General features: G+C 42.6%; 1 protein-coding gene across 2 annotated transcripts in view; it reads right to left on the bottom strand.

Moving 5' to 3' along the window:
* Positions 1–16,690, bottom strand: part of ARHGAP11A (Rho GTPase activating protein 11A) — a 237,228-nt gene that overhangs the window by 68,932 nt on the left and 151,606 nt on the right. For both annotated transcript variants that reach the window (XM_029600193.1, XM_029600194.1), the window contains exons 7-8: positions 7,057–7,227; positions 5,668–5,806 (exon numbers count right to left, since the gene is read on the bottom strand). In XM_029600193.1, coding sequence (XP_029456053.1) covers positions 5,668–5,806; positions 7,057–7,227 — 310 coding nt within the window. The remainder of the gene's footprint in view (positions 1–5,667; positions 5,807–7,056; positions 7,228–16,690) is intronic.

Genomic DNA, 16,690 nt, shown 5'->3' with positions numbered 1-16,690 from the left:
AGCTGAAAATGAAGGAAACAAAAGGAAAAAATAAAACCTCCCCCAAGCTTACCCCTGACGATCACCAGAAGAGTGAGCGAGGAAGGGAAAAAGGAAGAGGCAGTCCTGATGGCAGGTAGTGCACAGGAGCCAAGCACAAACCGGCTCCTCCTGACAGGAACTTTTTTTTTTTTTTTTATAGCTTGATCCACCAAAAAGAAAGAGATAAGAATAAAGTCTATATATATAGCGTAGAACCACTAAGTAGGGGGAACAACGGGTTCCCCTCCTCACATCTGCTGGAGTCAGAGAGATACTGGGGATCTAGGAGGGTGCACTGGCTTATATACCAGCACCCTCCAAAGTTTACTCTGACTCCATCTGCTGGACGGGGGACATAACCCACCGTCTGGACTGATCCTGTATGTACAGGGAATGGGTGCTTGGGTTAGAGCTTGGTGTGTGTGAATGGGTGCCAGGGCGAGAGCTTGTGTGTGTGGGTGTGAATGGAAGCCTGGGCGAGAGCTTGTGTGTGTGTGGGTGTGAATGGAAGCCTGGGCGAGAGCTTGTGTGTGTGGGTGTGAATGGAAGCCTGGGCGAGAGCTTGAGTGTGGGTGTGAATGGAAGCCTGGGCGAGAGCTTGAGTGTGGGTGTGAATGGAAGCCTGGGCGAGAGCTTGTGTGTGTGGGTGTGAATGGAAGCCTGGGCGAGAGCTTGTGTGTGTGGGTGTAAATGGGTGATTGGGTTAGAGCTTGTGTGTGTGGGTGTAAATAGGTGATTGGGTTAGAGCTTGTGTGTGTGGGTGTAAATAGGTGCTTGGGTGAGAGCTTGTGTGTGTGGGTGTGAATGGAAGCCAGGGTGAGAGCTTATGTGTGTGGGTGTGAATGGATGCCAGGGTGAGAGCTTGTGTGTGTGTGTGGGTGTGAATGGATGCCAGGGTGAGAGCTTGTGTGTGTGTGGGTGTGAATGGATGCCTGGGTGAGAGCTTGTGGCTGTGAATGGATGCATGGGTGAGAGCTTGTGTCTGTGACTGGTGTGAGAGAAAGACAGAGACTGGTCGTGGGGTCTAATGGGGGGGGGGGGGGGGGAGGTTTGTGACTGGTTGTGGGCGCTAAGGAAGAGGACTGTGAGGACAGAGCTTCAGCAGCCCTTGCTGCTTCTGGTGAGTGCTATAGTCATAATTAAATAAGTATGCACTAGTGGCAGAGACGGCCTCCCACTAGTGAACCAGGTTGTGGGATGGGGAAGGGGGGGTGGCAGCTGCTCTCTGGAAAGGAGTCAAAATCCAGTCGCAGGACTAGCTTGTGGAGCTGGTTGCGCTCTAGGAGTTCTCGCTTGGCATGCATGTCCTCTCTGAGGGGCCCGAGCTGGTTGAGCACGGGCCGCAGGAGGATAATACCTGTGTGGTCTGTAGAATTGCTTCCTGGTGTCCCTATGTATGTCCCTGCGGGCTATGGAGGCTGTTCTCTGAGATGACAGTTGAAAGCTGACGCAGGGTCTCATGATGGTCCTTTAACTGGGCCACTGCATCTTGAATCTTGTCCCTGAACAGGTTTTCCCCTGTAATGGGGAAATCTGCAAGTTTGTCCTGCACCTTCGGGCATAGGTCTGAGGCCTTTAGCCAGGCCCAGCGTCTAGCACTGATGCCCGCTGCAGAGACTCTGGATGTTGTTTCAAAAGAGTCATAAGCAGCTCTAATCTTGTGTTTACCTGCTTCCAATCCTTTTTGTAGGATGGAGGTCAAGGTCTCTTGATGTTGCTGTGGTAGGGTCTCTGCGAATTCATGGACCTGTTTCCAGAGATTCCTATTATATTGGGTCATGTATAATTGGTACACTGATATTCGCGCTATTAACATGGAATCTTTAAAGACCCTGCGCCCAAATGCATCCAATGCCTTCTGTTCCTTTCCAGGAGGAGCAGAGGAGTGTGGACGGGATCTTTTAGCCTTCTTTTGGGCTGATTCCACCACTACAGAATGGTGGGGGCAATTGGCTTTTTGAAATCCTGGGGCTTGTTGGACCAGGCACATAGCATCCGTCTTCCTGTTGACTGGAGGTACAGTACCCGGATGGTCCCACAGGCGGTGCAAGAGGTCAAGAAGAATTTTGTGCGCTGGTATTGCTATTACCTCTTTTGTAGCATCTGCAAACTGTAAGACCTCCAACATCTTGTGGCGAGCGTCTTCCTCCATTACCAATGGAAATGGGATAGTTTCAGACATCTCCTTGACAAAGCTGGCAAAGGAGAAATCTTCTGGAGGAGAACGACGCCTTTCTTCCGCAGGTGAAGGCTCTGAGAGCAATTCATCAGAAGCTTGTGAGGAATGGTCCGAGGATGCATCCTCCCATGGATCATAGGAATTTTCTACTTCTCCCAGTGGGTTTCCTGAGGGAGGAAGGATGCCAAAGCTGAGAGGGCAGGAAGGCATCAATGGATGGTCTTCCGGAGAACGACGCCTTTCTTCCGGGGGTGAAGGCTCTGAGAGCAGTTCATCAGAAGCTTGTGAGGAATGGTCCGAGGATGCATCCTCCCATGGATCATAGGGAGTTTCTCCTTCTCCCAGTGTGCTTCCTGAGGGAGGAAGGATGCCAAAGTCGAGAGGGCGGAAAGGCATCGATGGATGGTGAGGTGGCATTGATGGAGGCGGCACCAGAATCAAAGGAGGCGGTGTTGGCATCAAGGGCACTGAAGTAGATGATATGCGCTTAGGCACAGACAGCCCCGATGGTCCTGGGAAAGGGTTCCGATGCAGGGATCGGGCCGGAAGTCGCCTCTTCCTCTTCCGAGGAACCCGGTATGGGAATTGGAATTTATGGAGGCCTCAATTGTCGACTTGGTGCCAGTGTGTCCGGTGGTACGGGTTGAGTTGGCAGGGCACCGATGAGGGTGTCCAAGCACTCGAGTAGTGGAGTGAACTTAGAGGGCACCGGTTCCGGTATGGGGGCTGGCGCCGGTGGCAACTGGAAGCCCCGAAGGGCATTCAGCACTGCCTGTTGGACTAGTCTGTCCATCTCCTCCCTAAAGGCTGGTGTAGACAACACTGCGCCTGGGGTAGGAGGCAGGCTAGGCATTACTGGAGCCTCCACAGGAGTCTGTGGAGGCTCAGTACCCGGCACCGATATTGGTGGGGAACACCTCGGGATCCCGGATCTAGAGGAGGATAGGGGCTCCTCTTCCCGGGCTCTCTTCACAGGCAGCTCGGTGGAAGTCGATGCTGCTGCGGTATCGGTGCCGGCACCTGGTGAGGATGCACGTCGGTGATGGTGTTTCCCGCGGTGCTCGGTCTGGTCCTTCTCTGGCACAGAGGATGATGAAGCATATGTCTTCAAAGGGGTCAGTGACAGAAGGTCACTCGCTCCACAGTGTTCCTGGCGGGGCGTCTCTGAAGTAGATAGACCCTCTCCTGTCAGCGCAACTTGTATTGGTGTCGATGGAGCAGAGTGTTTTGAAGCAAACAGATGCTCCATCTTCTCCAGTCAAGCACGCTGGCCTTTGGGGGTCATTTCTGCGCAACTGGAGCAGCGACGGACGTCGTGCGAGGGCCCTAGGCACAAAACACAGACATTGTGCGGGTCCGTTATGGACATAGTCCTCTGACATTCGGGACATTTTCTAAACCCGGTCGTCATGCCAAAAAAAGTAGTGCGCAGTCAGTGACAGTCGAGCACCAAGAGGTATGCCGCTGGGAACAGACCGCATATCACGGGAAAAGCACTTATCGAGCATCGGAGGGACCGGAGCGCGATGGGGGACCCCGGTGAGGGTGAAATTAGGAAGATAGACTCAAATTTTTCGTGAGGAAATGTGTAAGGAAATTTCTCACAGAGCTCCTAACTGCGAGGCAACTTGCTGCACGGAAAAAAAGAGACTGAAGGGGGACCCCGTGTGGCCACAGGGTTAGTGGCATAATGAGCATGCTCAGTGTGCCAGTCAAAGTTCTAGAAACGTTGACAAAAGTATTCTGTGATGTCGTCACCCATATGTGAGGACTACCATCCTGCTTGTCCTCGGAGAAAGTCTTTTCCTGCAATGTGAGGCTGAGATCTTCTGAAGATGTACTTCCACCCATTCCTGTGATACTTGCTGGCTCTTGGTTCTTCCCTGTCAATTGATATAAGCCACTGTCTTCATATTGTCTGACATTATTCGGACTGCTCGAGCATTTAAGCAACTGCTTGAATTCTCAGCATGTCAACTAAACTGCAGGGGCTTCCAGCCAATTGATGCGCCAGAGGTACTCCTCTGTACTGCAGTGGCCCTGCACTTTCACCTCCTGACAGTGAACTTCCCAACCCTGGAGGCTCGTATCTGTTGTGTGTGGTAGCCAGTCTGGTGTTCGTAGTGGAACACCCCTCATTAGATGACCCACGTGCAACCACCACTGCACTCGGATGTTGATCTCCACCGATAACTGAAATCGTATCAAAATGTTCTGAGATTGTGGACTCCAATGCATAAGCAGTGTGCGCCGAAGAGGACACAAATGCTCCCCACTTCCAAAGAACTACTTCTCGGGTGGCTGCCATCAAGCCGAGCACCTGTAGATAAGACCACACCACCAGGCATATTGCTTCTGTCAATAGTTACACCTGTACCATCAGTTCTGAATACGGACCCCCGGCAGGGACACTCGTCTTGCTTCATGTCAAAAACCAACACCTATATACTCCAGTGTCTGGGATGGCTGCAGATTGCTCTTGGCCAAGTTCACGACCCAAACTAGTTCCTGCAGCAAGGAGATTACCTTGAATGGAGCCTGAAAATTCTCTTTTATAGCTCTTGGCACAAATTAGCCAAATCGACAAAGTACGGGCGGAACAGCATGCTATCCTATCTCAACACTGCCGCTATCAGCACTATGATCTTAGAAAAAGTACTGGGCGCGGTGTCCAACGGCACTGACAGCTGGTGTGTCAACAGTGCTAGGGACAGATATGTTGACTGGATTGATCCTGACTTTAGCTTCAGCAGCACTGAAGGCACTTTTTTCTCGTGTGCCAATGAACCCCAAGGGGCATACAGATGTAATAGAGCATTAGATCTGGAAACTGGCACTGCAGAAGGGGGAGCTTTGCTCAAGGTGGCATGGAGAGAGCTTGAGGAGGAAAAACTCTGGCTTTTCACCGACCTGCGAAGTTCTTCCACCTTTCGTGCTCTTTTCTTCGGTAACATCCTGCCACAGTAATAGCATTGGCTGTGTTGTGGTCTGGCCCTTGAGGTGTAACAAATATTGTGGCCAATGGTAATAGACATCTTTTGGCCACAATCACAATCCTTGTAGCCACTGGAAGTAGCCTTCTTGGAGCCAGACATTCCTTAACAGATTCCTGCAGAAGCTTGGACAAAGGACCAAATGGCTCAAGAGGCAGCGCACATGCTGAATTCCGGCACATACTCAGTAGAGCAAAAGCTCAATAAGCTAGGAGAGAAGGGTCCATTCTAAGCCATCAGATGTCACCCATGTGTAACAGCTAATTCAGCCCTGCTTATCGGCTAAAACTAAGCATTGCAATGTTACAGTAATTCATCACTAAAGGGTTAATTAAAATACCCTGGCCTAGAATCTCTCACTTCACATAGGGAGATGTGAACCTGGAATTTATTATGCACAGATTTTTCCCCTATTAATCACACCTCTAACACAATAGAAAATGGGATGTGGTAAATGTATAGAAGGGTAATCACCTATGTACTTTCTTGTTTTCCAGTCTTTTGCTTCGCCTTTGGTTTCCTGAGTTAGAGAGACATTTCCCACTGATGACAGAGTGAGACAGGGAGCTCTGGGAGATCTCAAAAGATGTACAGGGACTCATTTCATTTTGACCTACAAGAGCAAGCAAAAGCAAGTGGCAACAAATAGCTTATTAGCTTTCGTCAATAGATAGTCAAATAATCATCCAGCTTCAAAAGTTATCTGTTATACTATATAATTACAAGGGCAATTTTCAAAACTATTTACTCTTGTAAATAGGCTGTCAAACTTGGCCACCCTGCATGCTGGCAAAAATATGCATGTTTTACAATAAATATACTTTTAGCCACAAATTCCTGGTGGTGTTTTCGGGCAACAGTGCACATATTTTTGGATTTTCAAAATTATGAATGGTTGTTTTGGATGCAAATATTATCTGCAGAAAAAAGCAGGTAAAAATCTGTACAAGTACTTTTTCCTTTTAAAGGGAAAGTACATGTGGATTCTTTGGAAACTGCTGCAAAATCTACAGGAAAAAGTATCCTGACTTTTTACCTGCCTGCATGATTTGAAAACTGCCCCTTATAGGAACACTCAGTCCTTCTATAGAGTCCATGCTATTTCATATGTAGGAATATTTACTCCTTTAAAAACTTCACTCGAGCAGCCTTAAAGGTTTGCGACAATATCAAATTGCTTATTACATTCCTACTGTGGCTGCACGATTTGACAGATTTTACTACAAATGACAAGATCATGGATATCTTGTACAATTTTTAAAAAAAATTAATCTATTCACTTTCTTTATAAAATAGTTTTATGAGGTTTCTCTCATTTGCATTAATTCAAAAAACCAACTTCACAGCCAGGCAAAACACATAAAAATTCTGTGATGTTAACAACCTATAGATAAACAACTATTTTGAATACATTTTTTAAAGTTTTTTTTCCATAGGAACACTATACAGAAACCAAGTCAAAACCTTTAATAACCAGAATCATAAACCAAAAGGGTCATCCATAAAGATTAAAAGCAAATAAAAATAAAAAGTTAATCTATGGAATATTTTGCAGATTGAGGATCTACCCTTAGTAAACATGTTAAATTAAGATGGACAATAGTGGTTGGTAGTGTAGTTGGGTGTTAAGATTTGGTGAGTTCTGGTTCAGTAATTTGTTAAGATTGCTAATAGAGATAAGACCTTTTATCCTATTGAAACAAAGTTTTCAGTCTTTCCTTGGCTGTCCAAAGAATAGATAATTCAACACAAACTTAATTTGACTTCTCTCAATTAAATCATGAAACCATACACCATGCGAATAAAAGTACCATAATATGTGACTATTTAAGAACTGATGTTAAAAACAATTTAAAGTCTTACCTGAAGCTGGGGTAGAACCACTGTCAAAAAGGCTATTAGGCAGTAAACTATAAGCCAAGTTATGCTTGAAGGATCTCAGTTTCTTGCTGGAGAATCCCTGTGAAGAGTCCGATGGGAGTCTACGTTTCATGCTTGGAGTAAGACTCAATGGTGTCACCATAGATGATAAAACTGGAATTGGCAAAAAGAGTGAGTTTATCAGAAGAGGGAAAACTCATGCAGGTGTTGAATGAAAAGTGGCATGTGTCTCACCATTTAAATTGCCAGGTAGGAGGAAAAACACAGTATTGCATTATCTCGCAATAAAGCAAAAATGCTTATCTAATGATTGTTTTCTGTGAATAGCAGACCACATCAGCCTCACAAGCTGTCATCCTCCTACGGTGCTGGGATAAAACACTATCTCTCAAAGCTCAGAAGAATTTTTTTTAAAGCTTCTGAGCATGCACGAGGCTCATCAGTTTTTTCACAAACTAAAGAAGGAGGGAAGGTGTGACTGATTTGTTCTGCTGTCCACAAAGAACACCCCTTACAGATAAGAACATAACAGTTACCATAGTGGGTCTGACTAAAGAGCCATCAAGCCCAGTATCTCGTTTCCAATAATGGCCAATCCAGGTCACAAGTATCTGGCAGGATCCCAAGGGGTAGACAGATTCTAAACTACTTATCCCAAGATTAAGCAGTGGATTTCTGCAGCTCTACTTTAATAATGGTTTATGGACTTTTCCTCCAGGAACATGTCCAAACCATTTTTAAATGCAACTACACAAATAGCTTTCACCACATCTTCTGGTAATGAATTCCAGAGCTTAATTATGCATTGGTTAAAAGTTTTAAATGTATCAACTATTAACTTTTAATGTGTGTCCCTTAGTCTTTGTACTCTTTGAAAGAGCAAACCGATTATTATTTACTCATTCCACTCCTCTCATTTTATAGACCTCTATTATATCGCCCCCCTCAGCTATCTCTTCTCCAAGCTGAAGAATCCTAACCTCTTTAGCCTTTCCTCATAGAAGAATCGTCCCTTTTATAATTTTGATTGCCCTCTGTACGTTTTCTAATTCTGCTTTATCTTTTTTTGAGATGTGGTGACTAGAACTACACACAATATTCACGATGAGGTCATACCATGGAGTGATAGAGGCATGATATTCTTTTTTATTCTCCATTCCTTTCTTAATTCTAAACATTCATTTGCTTTCTTGGCTGCTACTGCACACCGAGCAGAAGATTTCAACATATCTATGATGACGGCTAGATCCTTTTCCTGAATGGTGACTAATAATGTGGAACCTTGCATTGTGCAGATATAATTTTTGTTACTCTTCCCCAAGTGCATCACTTTGCACTTGTCCACATTAACAAGGCATTGATCTGTGCAGTCTGGGTAAACAAGCATCGGGGTAACTTGCTTGATGCGGCAGTTACTACCCTTAACCATTAAGCCTTACGATTCACCTTTGATGCAACTCCAACATTAATCTCTGCATCAACAGCAGGGGTGGCAGGAAATTTGAATCAAACAATTACCAACAAAGGCCCTGAACTTGGTAGACAGTGAAACAGATAAGTATGGGAAAATAAGTGTGGGAGCTTGCTGGGCAGACTAGATGGGCCGTTTGGTCTTTTTCTGCCATCATTTCTATGTTAAATTTCATTTGCATGCTGTCTCCCAGTTTTGCAAAGTCATCTTGCAATTTCTAACAATCATTTTGTGATTTAACAACTTTGAATAATTTGGTTTCATCAGCAAATTTGATCACCATTTCCAGTTTGTTCATAAATATATTAAAAAGCAATGGCCCCATAACAAATCCTTGAGGTACTCCATTATTTAAGTTTCTCCACTGGGAAAATTTACCATTAGCCCTACTTTCTGATTCCTATCTTTTAAACAGTTCACAATCACAAGTTCACAAACAGGACACTGCCCTCTATCCCATGACTTTCTAATTTCCTAAGAAGTCTCTCATGAGGGACTTTTTCAAATGCTTTCTGGAAATCCAGATATATCATCTGGCTCACCTTTATCCACGTTTATTTATGTTCTCAACAAAATGTAGCAAATTTCTGAGGCAAGACTTCCCTTGGCTAAATCCATGTTGGCTTTGTCCCATTAAACTATGCCTATCTACCGGTATATGCTCAGCAATTTTGTTCCTTATGATATTTTCTACCACTCTGCCTGGCACAGATGTCAGACTCATTGGTCTTTAGTTTCCTGGATCACCCATAGTGCCCTTTTTAAAAATTGGCATTACATTGGCAACCGTCCAGTCTTCAAGTACCATAGACTATTTTAATGATAGTTTACAAATTAATAATAGCAGGTCTGCAATTTCTTTTTTTTTTTTTTTTAGTTCTTTCTGCACTCTGGGATGTATACCATCTGATCCAAGTGATTTGCTACTCTTTAACTGGTAATTTGCCCTAGTACATCTATGTTTTTTTTGTGCAGAATCATCACCTTTGAATACCATTCCTGGCATGGTATCTCTCTTATATCTTCCTCAGTAAAGACCAAAATGAAGACTTCATTTAGTCTCTCCGCTATAGCTTTGTTATCCCTAAGTGCCCCTTTTACCCCTCGATCAACTGTCATGAGCTTTTTACTTGAAATGTACCTGAAAAATATTTTATTAGTTTTTACTTCCACAGCAAGTTTCTTTTAAAATTCTCTTTGTCTTCCTTATCAAAGCTTTGCATCTAACTTGCCATGGCTTATGCTATTTCCTGTTTTCTTCATTTCTTGAAAGATGTTCTTCTAGCTATTATAGCCTCTCTCACCTCTCCTTTAAACCATGTTGGTAGTCATTTAGCTTTCCTTCTACCATTTCTAACGCATGCAATAAATCTGGTCTAGGCTTACAAGATGGTATTTTTAAATAATGTCCACGGCCTGATGTAAACTTAACAATTAGAACACAATTTCACTTTCTTGTGTGGACAAGCAGAGAAAAAGCCACAGAAGTGGGGACTTCCAAGCATAGGGTTGCATATAAGAAGGAAGAACTAACTAGACAGCAGGTTATGCAGTTCATGAAAGGATGGTGGGGGTTAGTTTAAGCTATTTGAATGAGTTGCACAGTACTGCTTGACCAATGTTATAATTTGTACGAGAATCAATTTCCAAGCAGTAATGCTTAGTAAAAATATGAATAAAGGACCATGTAACTGCTTTGCAAATGTCTTGTAATGATGCTGAATGGTGGAATGCTATTGATGTTCTGGATACCTGCACTTGGAGAGCCTTTTATTTTCTGTTGAAATGGAATTCCTGCCATAAAGAGCAGAAACATATACATTGCGATATCCAACCAGATAAGATCTGTTGCTTGACTGCACGACTGACATACTTGATCAAATGATAAAAATAATGGTTGAGATTTTTGAATAGTTCAAATAAAATGGCAGAGCTCTACTACAAATGAGAACAATGCAGCTGGGGGGGGGGGAACAGTAGAACTATTGACTCATTAAAATAAAATTGTGAGACTACATTAGACAAATTCTGGATGCAGATTTTATTCTTAAAAGTTTGTGTATAGGGCTTGAAGATTATTAATGCTTGAAGCTCAATTATGCCTTCTTACCAAAATAACTGCCAAGAGAAAGCAGAGTTGTTTACCTGTAACAAGTGTTTTCTGAGGATAGCAGGATGTCAGTCCACATAGGTGACATCACCCAATGAAGCCCGGCACAGAAAACTAATGTCCAAGTTTCTGCAATTTTAACTGTGCCTCAATGGGCATATACACACATGCCATTATATCATGTGCCCATGTGGGGTCCCATTAGTCTTGTATTTTCACAATGAAGAAAATCAGAGAAGCCGTCCAAGGGGAGGTAGGTTTCATAAGGACTGACATCCTGCTGTTCTCGAACAACAGCTGTTACAGGTAAGCAACTCTGCTTTCTCTGAGGATAAGCAGTATGGCAGTCCTTGCATGTGGGGAATCTCTAGCTACAGGCTGCCCCCAACAGATTTCGGGGCTGATAAATGATAAAGGGCATATTGAACTAAAAATTAAAAAATCAAAATCCAAAAACAATGGGTTATGTATATAAAAAGATAACTAAAAACAAAGGACTGTGTGTGTGTTTTAAAAAAATATATTGAGTAAAAAGTAGTTATATATAAAAATTATGGAGGGTAAAATTGTGGATACCTTGCATACAATAGAAATATACACTAAAAATTTAGACACCTTGAATAAAACAATAAGCCATCATAAAATGTATCAGTGGTAAAAAGAACATCTAAACAGAAAAGCATCGTAACTTACTAATTATAAAAAAACAGTAAAATCTATTTCATGGTTAAGACCTTTTGGTATTAAAATAAAAAATACATTTCTGTTCAAGTCGTAGAAGATTATTATCAACACTGTTTTAAGGATTATAGATTTTGTGTCATTAAAAAACTAAAAGCGAGTTGGAGAAGGGGTGACTGATAATAATCCTCTACGACTTGAACAGAAATTTATTTTTTATTTTAATACTGTAATACCGAATGGTCTTAACCATGAACTAGATTTTATTGGGTTTGTTTTTTTTATAATTACTAAGTTACGATGCTTTCCTGTTCAGATGTTCTTTTTACCACTGATACAGTTTATGATGGCTTCCTATGTTCAATTTTGGTTTTGTACCTTTATTTTATATGTCCTTATTGTTTTATTCAAGGTGTCCAAGTTTTTAGTGTATATTTCTATTGTATGCAAGGTGTCCACAATTTTACCCTCCATAATTTTTATATATAACTACTTTTTACTCAATATATTTTTTTAAAACAAACAGTCCTTTGTTTTTTTTTATTTTTTTAAATATATAACCCATTTTTTTATTTTTATATTTTTAGTTCGATATGCCCTTTTTTATTTATCATTTATTACTTTTTACTTATTTTTTCACCATGGCTCAGCCCTGGTCCATTCCTTAATATACCCCCATTTTTGGCGCGAAAAGCAGCCATTTAAATAGCAGTCTGCAGCGCGCAGGTTTCCATTTACTCAGCGGTGGCCAGCTTCTGACACAGCGTTTTTAATCTTGGTATGTCCTGGCTTGTCTGTATTTTAATTTGCTTTACATAGTGGAAACAGGATACTCAGTTTTTAGTTAATATGTTTTAATTAATCAATGCGAGCGCATATTTCTCTGTTTTTGCACTACTGTAATCGGGTGCTATATGGCAGCGCACGGGTCTGTTAACTTTAGAGTAGAGAAACTGTTTTTAAGGTTTACATATACATGAATCTTTGGACGCGAACAGGCTATTTATGAGCAGTGCAGCTTTGTTACTTTAGCGATAGCAATTGTCATTACAAATGCATGTTTAATTCTAGCCGTTTTTTGATCCATTTTTTCTTCGGGCTCATTGCATCTTATTTATTGCTTTCTGACATTAAAGCTGCTTTTAGTATTTTAATAGTGTACCCATCCAGAATTGAGTCAGAGGTAGGTTCTCTCAATCTTTCTGAGGTTCCTGGTGTGCATCCCTGCCTTTAAATAATGTGGTGGCTGTGTCCTTCTCATAATTTCATTTTACTTAGTTAGATTCATTGATGTAGAACATTAAGGGCTGGATTTTCAAAAGGTTACGTGCGCTGGGCCTATTTTAAAAAGGCCCGGCAGCGCGCGTAAAGCCCCGGGACGCATGTAAGTCCCAGGGGTGGTCCGGGGGGCGGGGTCAGGCTCCCGGCACAGCAACCATATTTGCCGCTGTGCCGGGGATCGCGGGCCGGCAGTCAGCCGGCACGTGTAACTTGCGCCTGAGCAAAAGGTAAAATAAAGATCGGGGGGTTAGAGTAGGGCTGGGGGGGGGGGGGGGGGGAAGGTCAGGCTAGGGAACGGGGGAAGGAAGCGCAGCTCGGCGCACATGAGGCGCGCAGACCCTTGATTTTATAACTTGCGTGCACAAGTTATAAAATCAGGTGTACATGTGCGCACTGGGTAGCACGCGCTCATGCATGCCTGCGCGCAACCTTTTAAAATCTACCACTAATAGTATACTTTCCAACTTGTCCTTATTTTTGTTTATAGTCTTTTTTTTTTTTTTTACTTTATATTTTATTCATTTTACACAAATTAAACATTTGCACAAAATAAGAAATTTTTCCTGTGTACAAGCAAATTCCATGAAACAAGTTATCACATTATAAGTACACATAAAAAAAGGAGTCCTCATAATTGGGAGGGTACACATAAGGAAAAAAAACAAACCAAATAACATTTTGCATCAGCAAATTAATTGAGAGCATCATTCATTTCTTTGTGCAGATATATATCTCAACTTTTTTATCTGTCAAAAAAGTCTCTAAATGGACAGGATCTTGGAAAATAAATTTGTTCTTCTGATAAATCACAGAGCATGTGCAAGGAAATCAAAGTAAATAAGTCGCTTCAATAGCTAGTACCCTTGGCTTCAAAGCTAGAAATTGTTTCCTTCTAAATTGCGTAGTGCGAGAGACATCCGGAAAGATTTGAATCCTTTGGCCACAAAATACAAAATCTTTATTTTTGAAATATTTTTGTAGTGTCAAGTTTTTATCCTTTTCACTACAAAAAGAGACCAAAAGAGTCGCTCTTTCCGGTATGTCATCTATTGATGCCTCTAAGAAAGAAGTTAGATTAGGTGATTCCCTTTGTAATACATCCATTTCTTCCAAATCATTTTGAGCCCTAATCTTTGTTTTAGGAACATAATATATTTTAGAAATATTATTTTCCTCTATTGATGTAACAGACAATATTTCTGATAGATATAGCAGACAAGAGTCTAGATACTGGAAAATTTAACAATCTAAGATTTTTTCTTTCTAGTCTCATTCTCAATATTTTCTAATTGTCTATGTATTATTAAACTATCTTTAATGAAAGCAGTATTTGATGCCTGTATCACAGGTATTTGCACATTAACCATTTTAGACGTTTCTTCTAACTGATTCAAGCGTACTTCATGTTTATCCATAACTTTTTTAATCTCCGAGGTTACATTATTAAACTGAGTAGTGGAATTTATAAGAAATTTTTGCATATCCATTAAGACTTTCCAGACATCATCCAAAGTAACTTTTTGAGGATCAATACTTACTAGATTTAAATTAATATCTTGAGGGGGTTCAGATGTCGCCTGAGAACCAGGTTCGATCTGTTCCCCCTCAATAAGGGGTGGATTTTAAAAGCCCTGCTCGCGTAAATCCGCCCGGATTTACGCGAGCAGGTCCTTGTGCGCCGGCGCGCGCAGAGCCCCAGGACTCGCATAAGTCCCAGGGTTTTTTGTCGGGGGGCCGGGGCCGATCGACGCGGCGCTTTGGGGGAGGGATGCGGCATTTCGGGGGCGGGCCCGGGGGCGTGGTCGCACCCTCCGGAACAGCCAGCGGCCCGCTGGCGCGCGCGGATTTACTTCTCAAATCCGCGGACAAAGGTGGGGGGGGGTTAGATAGGGTTAGGTAGAGGAACGGAGGCAGGCTGTGCGGCTCGGCGCGCGCTGGCTGCCCAAAATCGGCAGCCTTGCGCGCGCCGATCCTGGATTTTAGCAGCTACGTGCGTATCTACTAAAATCCAGCGTACTTTTGTTTGCGCCTGGAGCGCGAACAAAAGTACGCGAATGCGCCGTTTTTAAAAATCTACCCCTAACCGTATTACTAGGGGAATTAGTTAGAGGTAGCATTCCCTCAGGGTTAATATCCCGAGGGACTACTTCCAACGATTCCATTTATAGTTGGGATATCTGCACTGGGCCTGGACTCTCGGGGGAACCAGAGGAAAATGAAATTTCAGGAATATTCCTGGGAAAATAGCTTACCCTACGATCCTAATGAAGGTCCATAGGTCCTCTAACCATAGAGGCCCCCGGTGACGAAGTAAACAGCTTGGATTTCCTTTTCCTACCCATATATAGGTGTAAAAGGAAAAAGAAAAATTTTCAGAAGGGGCGCACCCCTTTGGTGCACGGCTTCGGCTGCACGCCGCAGTCCCTCTGAATTTATCGGGCAGTCCGGGCCCCAGTAGATGACGTCACTGGGGTCGCGTACTGAGAGGATGTTCCCACGACCTCCTGGGCGCAGTGAAAGCCCCGTCACAGTCCCGTGGCCTTTCCCTCTCTCCGAGGGGTATCTCTCACTGACTCCTCCGGTTCTCTGCCGCAGTCCCTCCGAATTTATTGGGCAGTCCGGGCCCCAGTAGATGACGTCACTGAGGTCGCGTACTGAGAGGATGTTCCCACGACCTCCTGGGCGCAGCGAAAGCCCCGTCACAGTCCCGTGGCCTTTCCCTCTCTCCGAGGGGTATCTCTCACCGACTCCTCCCTTATAGTCTTATTTTAATTACATTAGTGAGTTTTGGCCATGGCATTTATTTACATTTTTCCTTCCAGTATCTCAAATTGGATGTGAATAGAGTAAAAAATTTGGCAGTTCTAAAGAGCTCTCCCTTTAGGCTACCACTGAAGTCAAATGGTTATTTGTGCCTGCATACAATAAGCATGCTTTTTAGGATCCTCTGTGGCAACATTTCTCAAGGATGAAAAGCATCCTGTTATAGCTTGGTCAGTATTACTCCATGTTTAGATCTCACATTGTGTTAAGTCACTTTTCCCATTTTATTATTCATTTTTTATGGCACCAGTTTAATAATCAGGGCTTTTTAGTGTGTGTTATTTTTGATTAATATTTTTTTTTTAATTATTAAATAAATAAATAAATAAGTGTGTGTGTGTGTGTGTGTGTGTGTGTGTGTGTGTGTGTGTGTATATATATATATATATATATATATATATATATATATATATATATATATATATATACACACACACACACACACACACACACACACACACACACTATTGATTGGTGTAATTGTTGACACTGATTTTTTTATTTGTAAATATATTAAGGTATATGATAAAGTGATTTCAAAAGATCACCATAAGGAATCAACCTATTTAAGTACAATACCATCATGGGTAAACCTTGCCACATTGGTATTTATTGAATTTTGTATGTCATATTTTATACATGTATCATTTTTTGGTATATATTTATGTTTTGTTATGTTTCTCCATTAAACGTATGTTCAGTTGGTATGTTAATAATATATAAAAATTAAATGAATGTCTGTATATTTTAAACGTCTTTATGTGTGATTTTTATCTGTTTATATTTACAATAGCCCCTAAAGCAGCTCACACATGAGCAAAACTCGGCCTGAGTCGGGCAGTTTGTAAAGATTTGTGATAATAAAGAATCCTTAATGTTTTATGGTTCCTTGAAAAAGTCTTGGACTTGTTTCCAGAGATTCCTCGAGTATTGTGTCATGTATAGCTGGCAGGCTGCTATACGTGCCATAAGCATAGATCCCTGGAACACTCTTCTGCCGAAGGCGTCCAAGGACTTTTGCTCTTTGCCAGGAGGGGCATAAGAATGAGGCCGGGATCTTTTAGCCTTCTTCTGGACATACTCAACCACCACAGAGTGGTGGGGTAGCTGGCTTTTTTGAAAACCTGGAGCTGACTGTACCAGGTAGTTGGCATCAGTTTTCTTGTTTACTGGTGGAACTGTGCGAGGGTGCGCCCAGGTACCATGTAACAAGTCAAGGAGAACTTCATGGATTGGAACTGCCATCACCT

This window comes from Rhinatrema bivittatum, chromosome 4 (assembly GCF_901001135.1).
Source record: "Rhinatrema bivittatum chromosome 4, aRhiBiv1.1, whole genome shotgun sequence".
NCBI lineage: Eukaryota > Metazoa > Chordata > Amphibia > Gymnophiona > Rhinatrematidae > Rhinatrema > Rhinatrema bivittatum.
The sequence above is the reverse complement of the archived record's forward strand: the minus strand, read 5'-3'. Positions and strand labels throughout refer to the sequence as shown.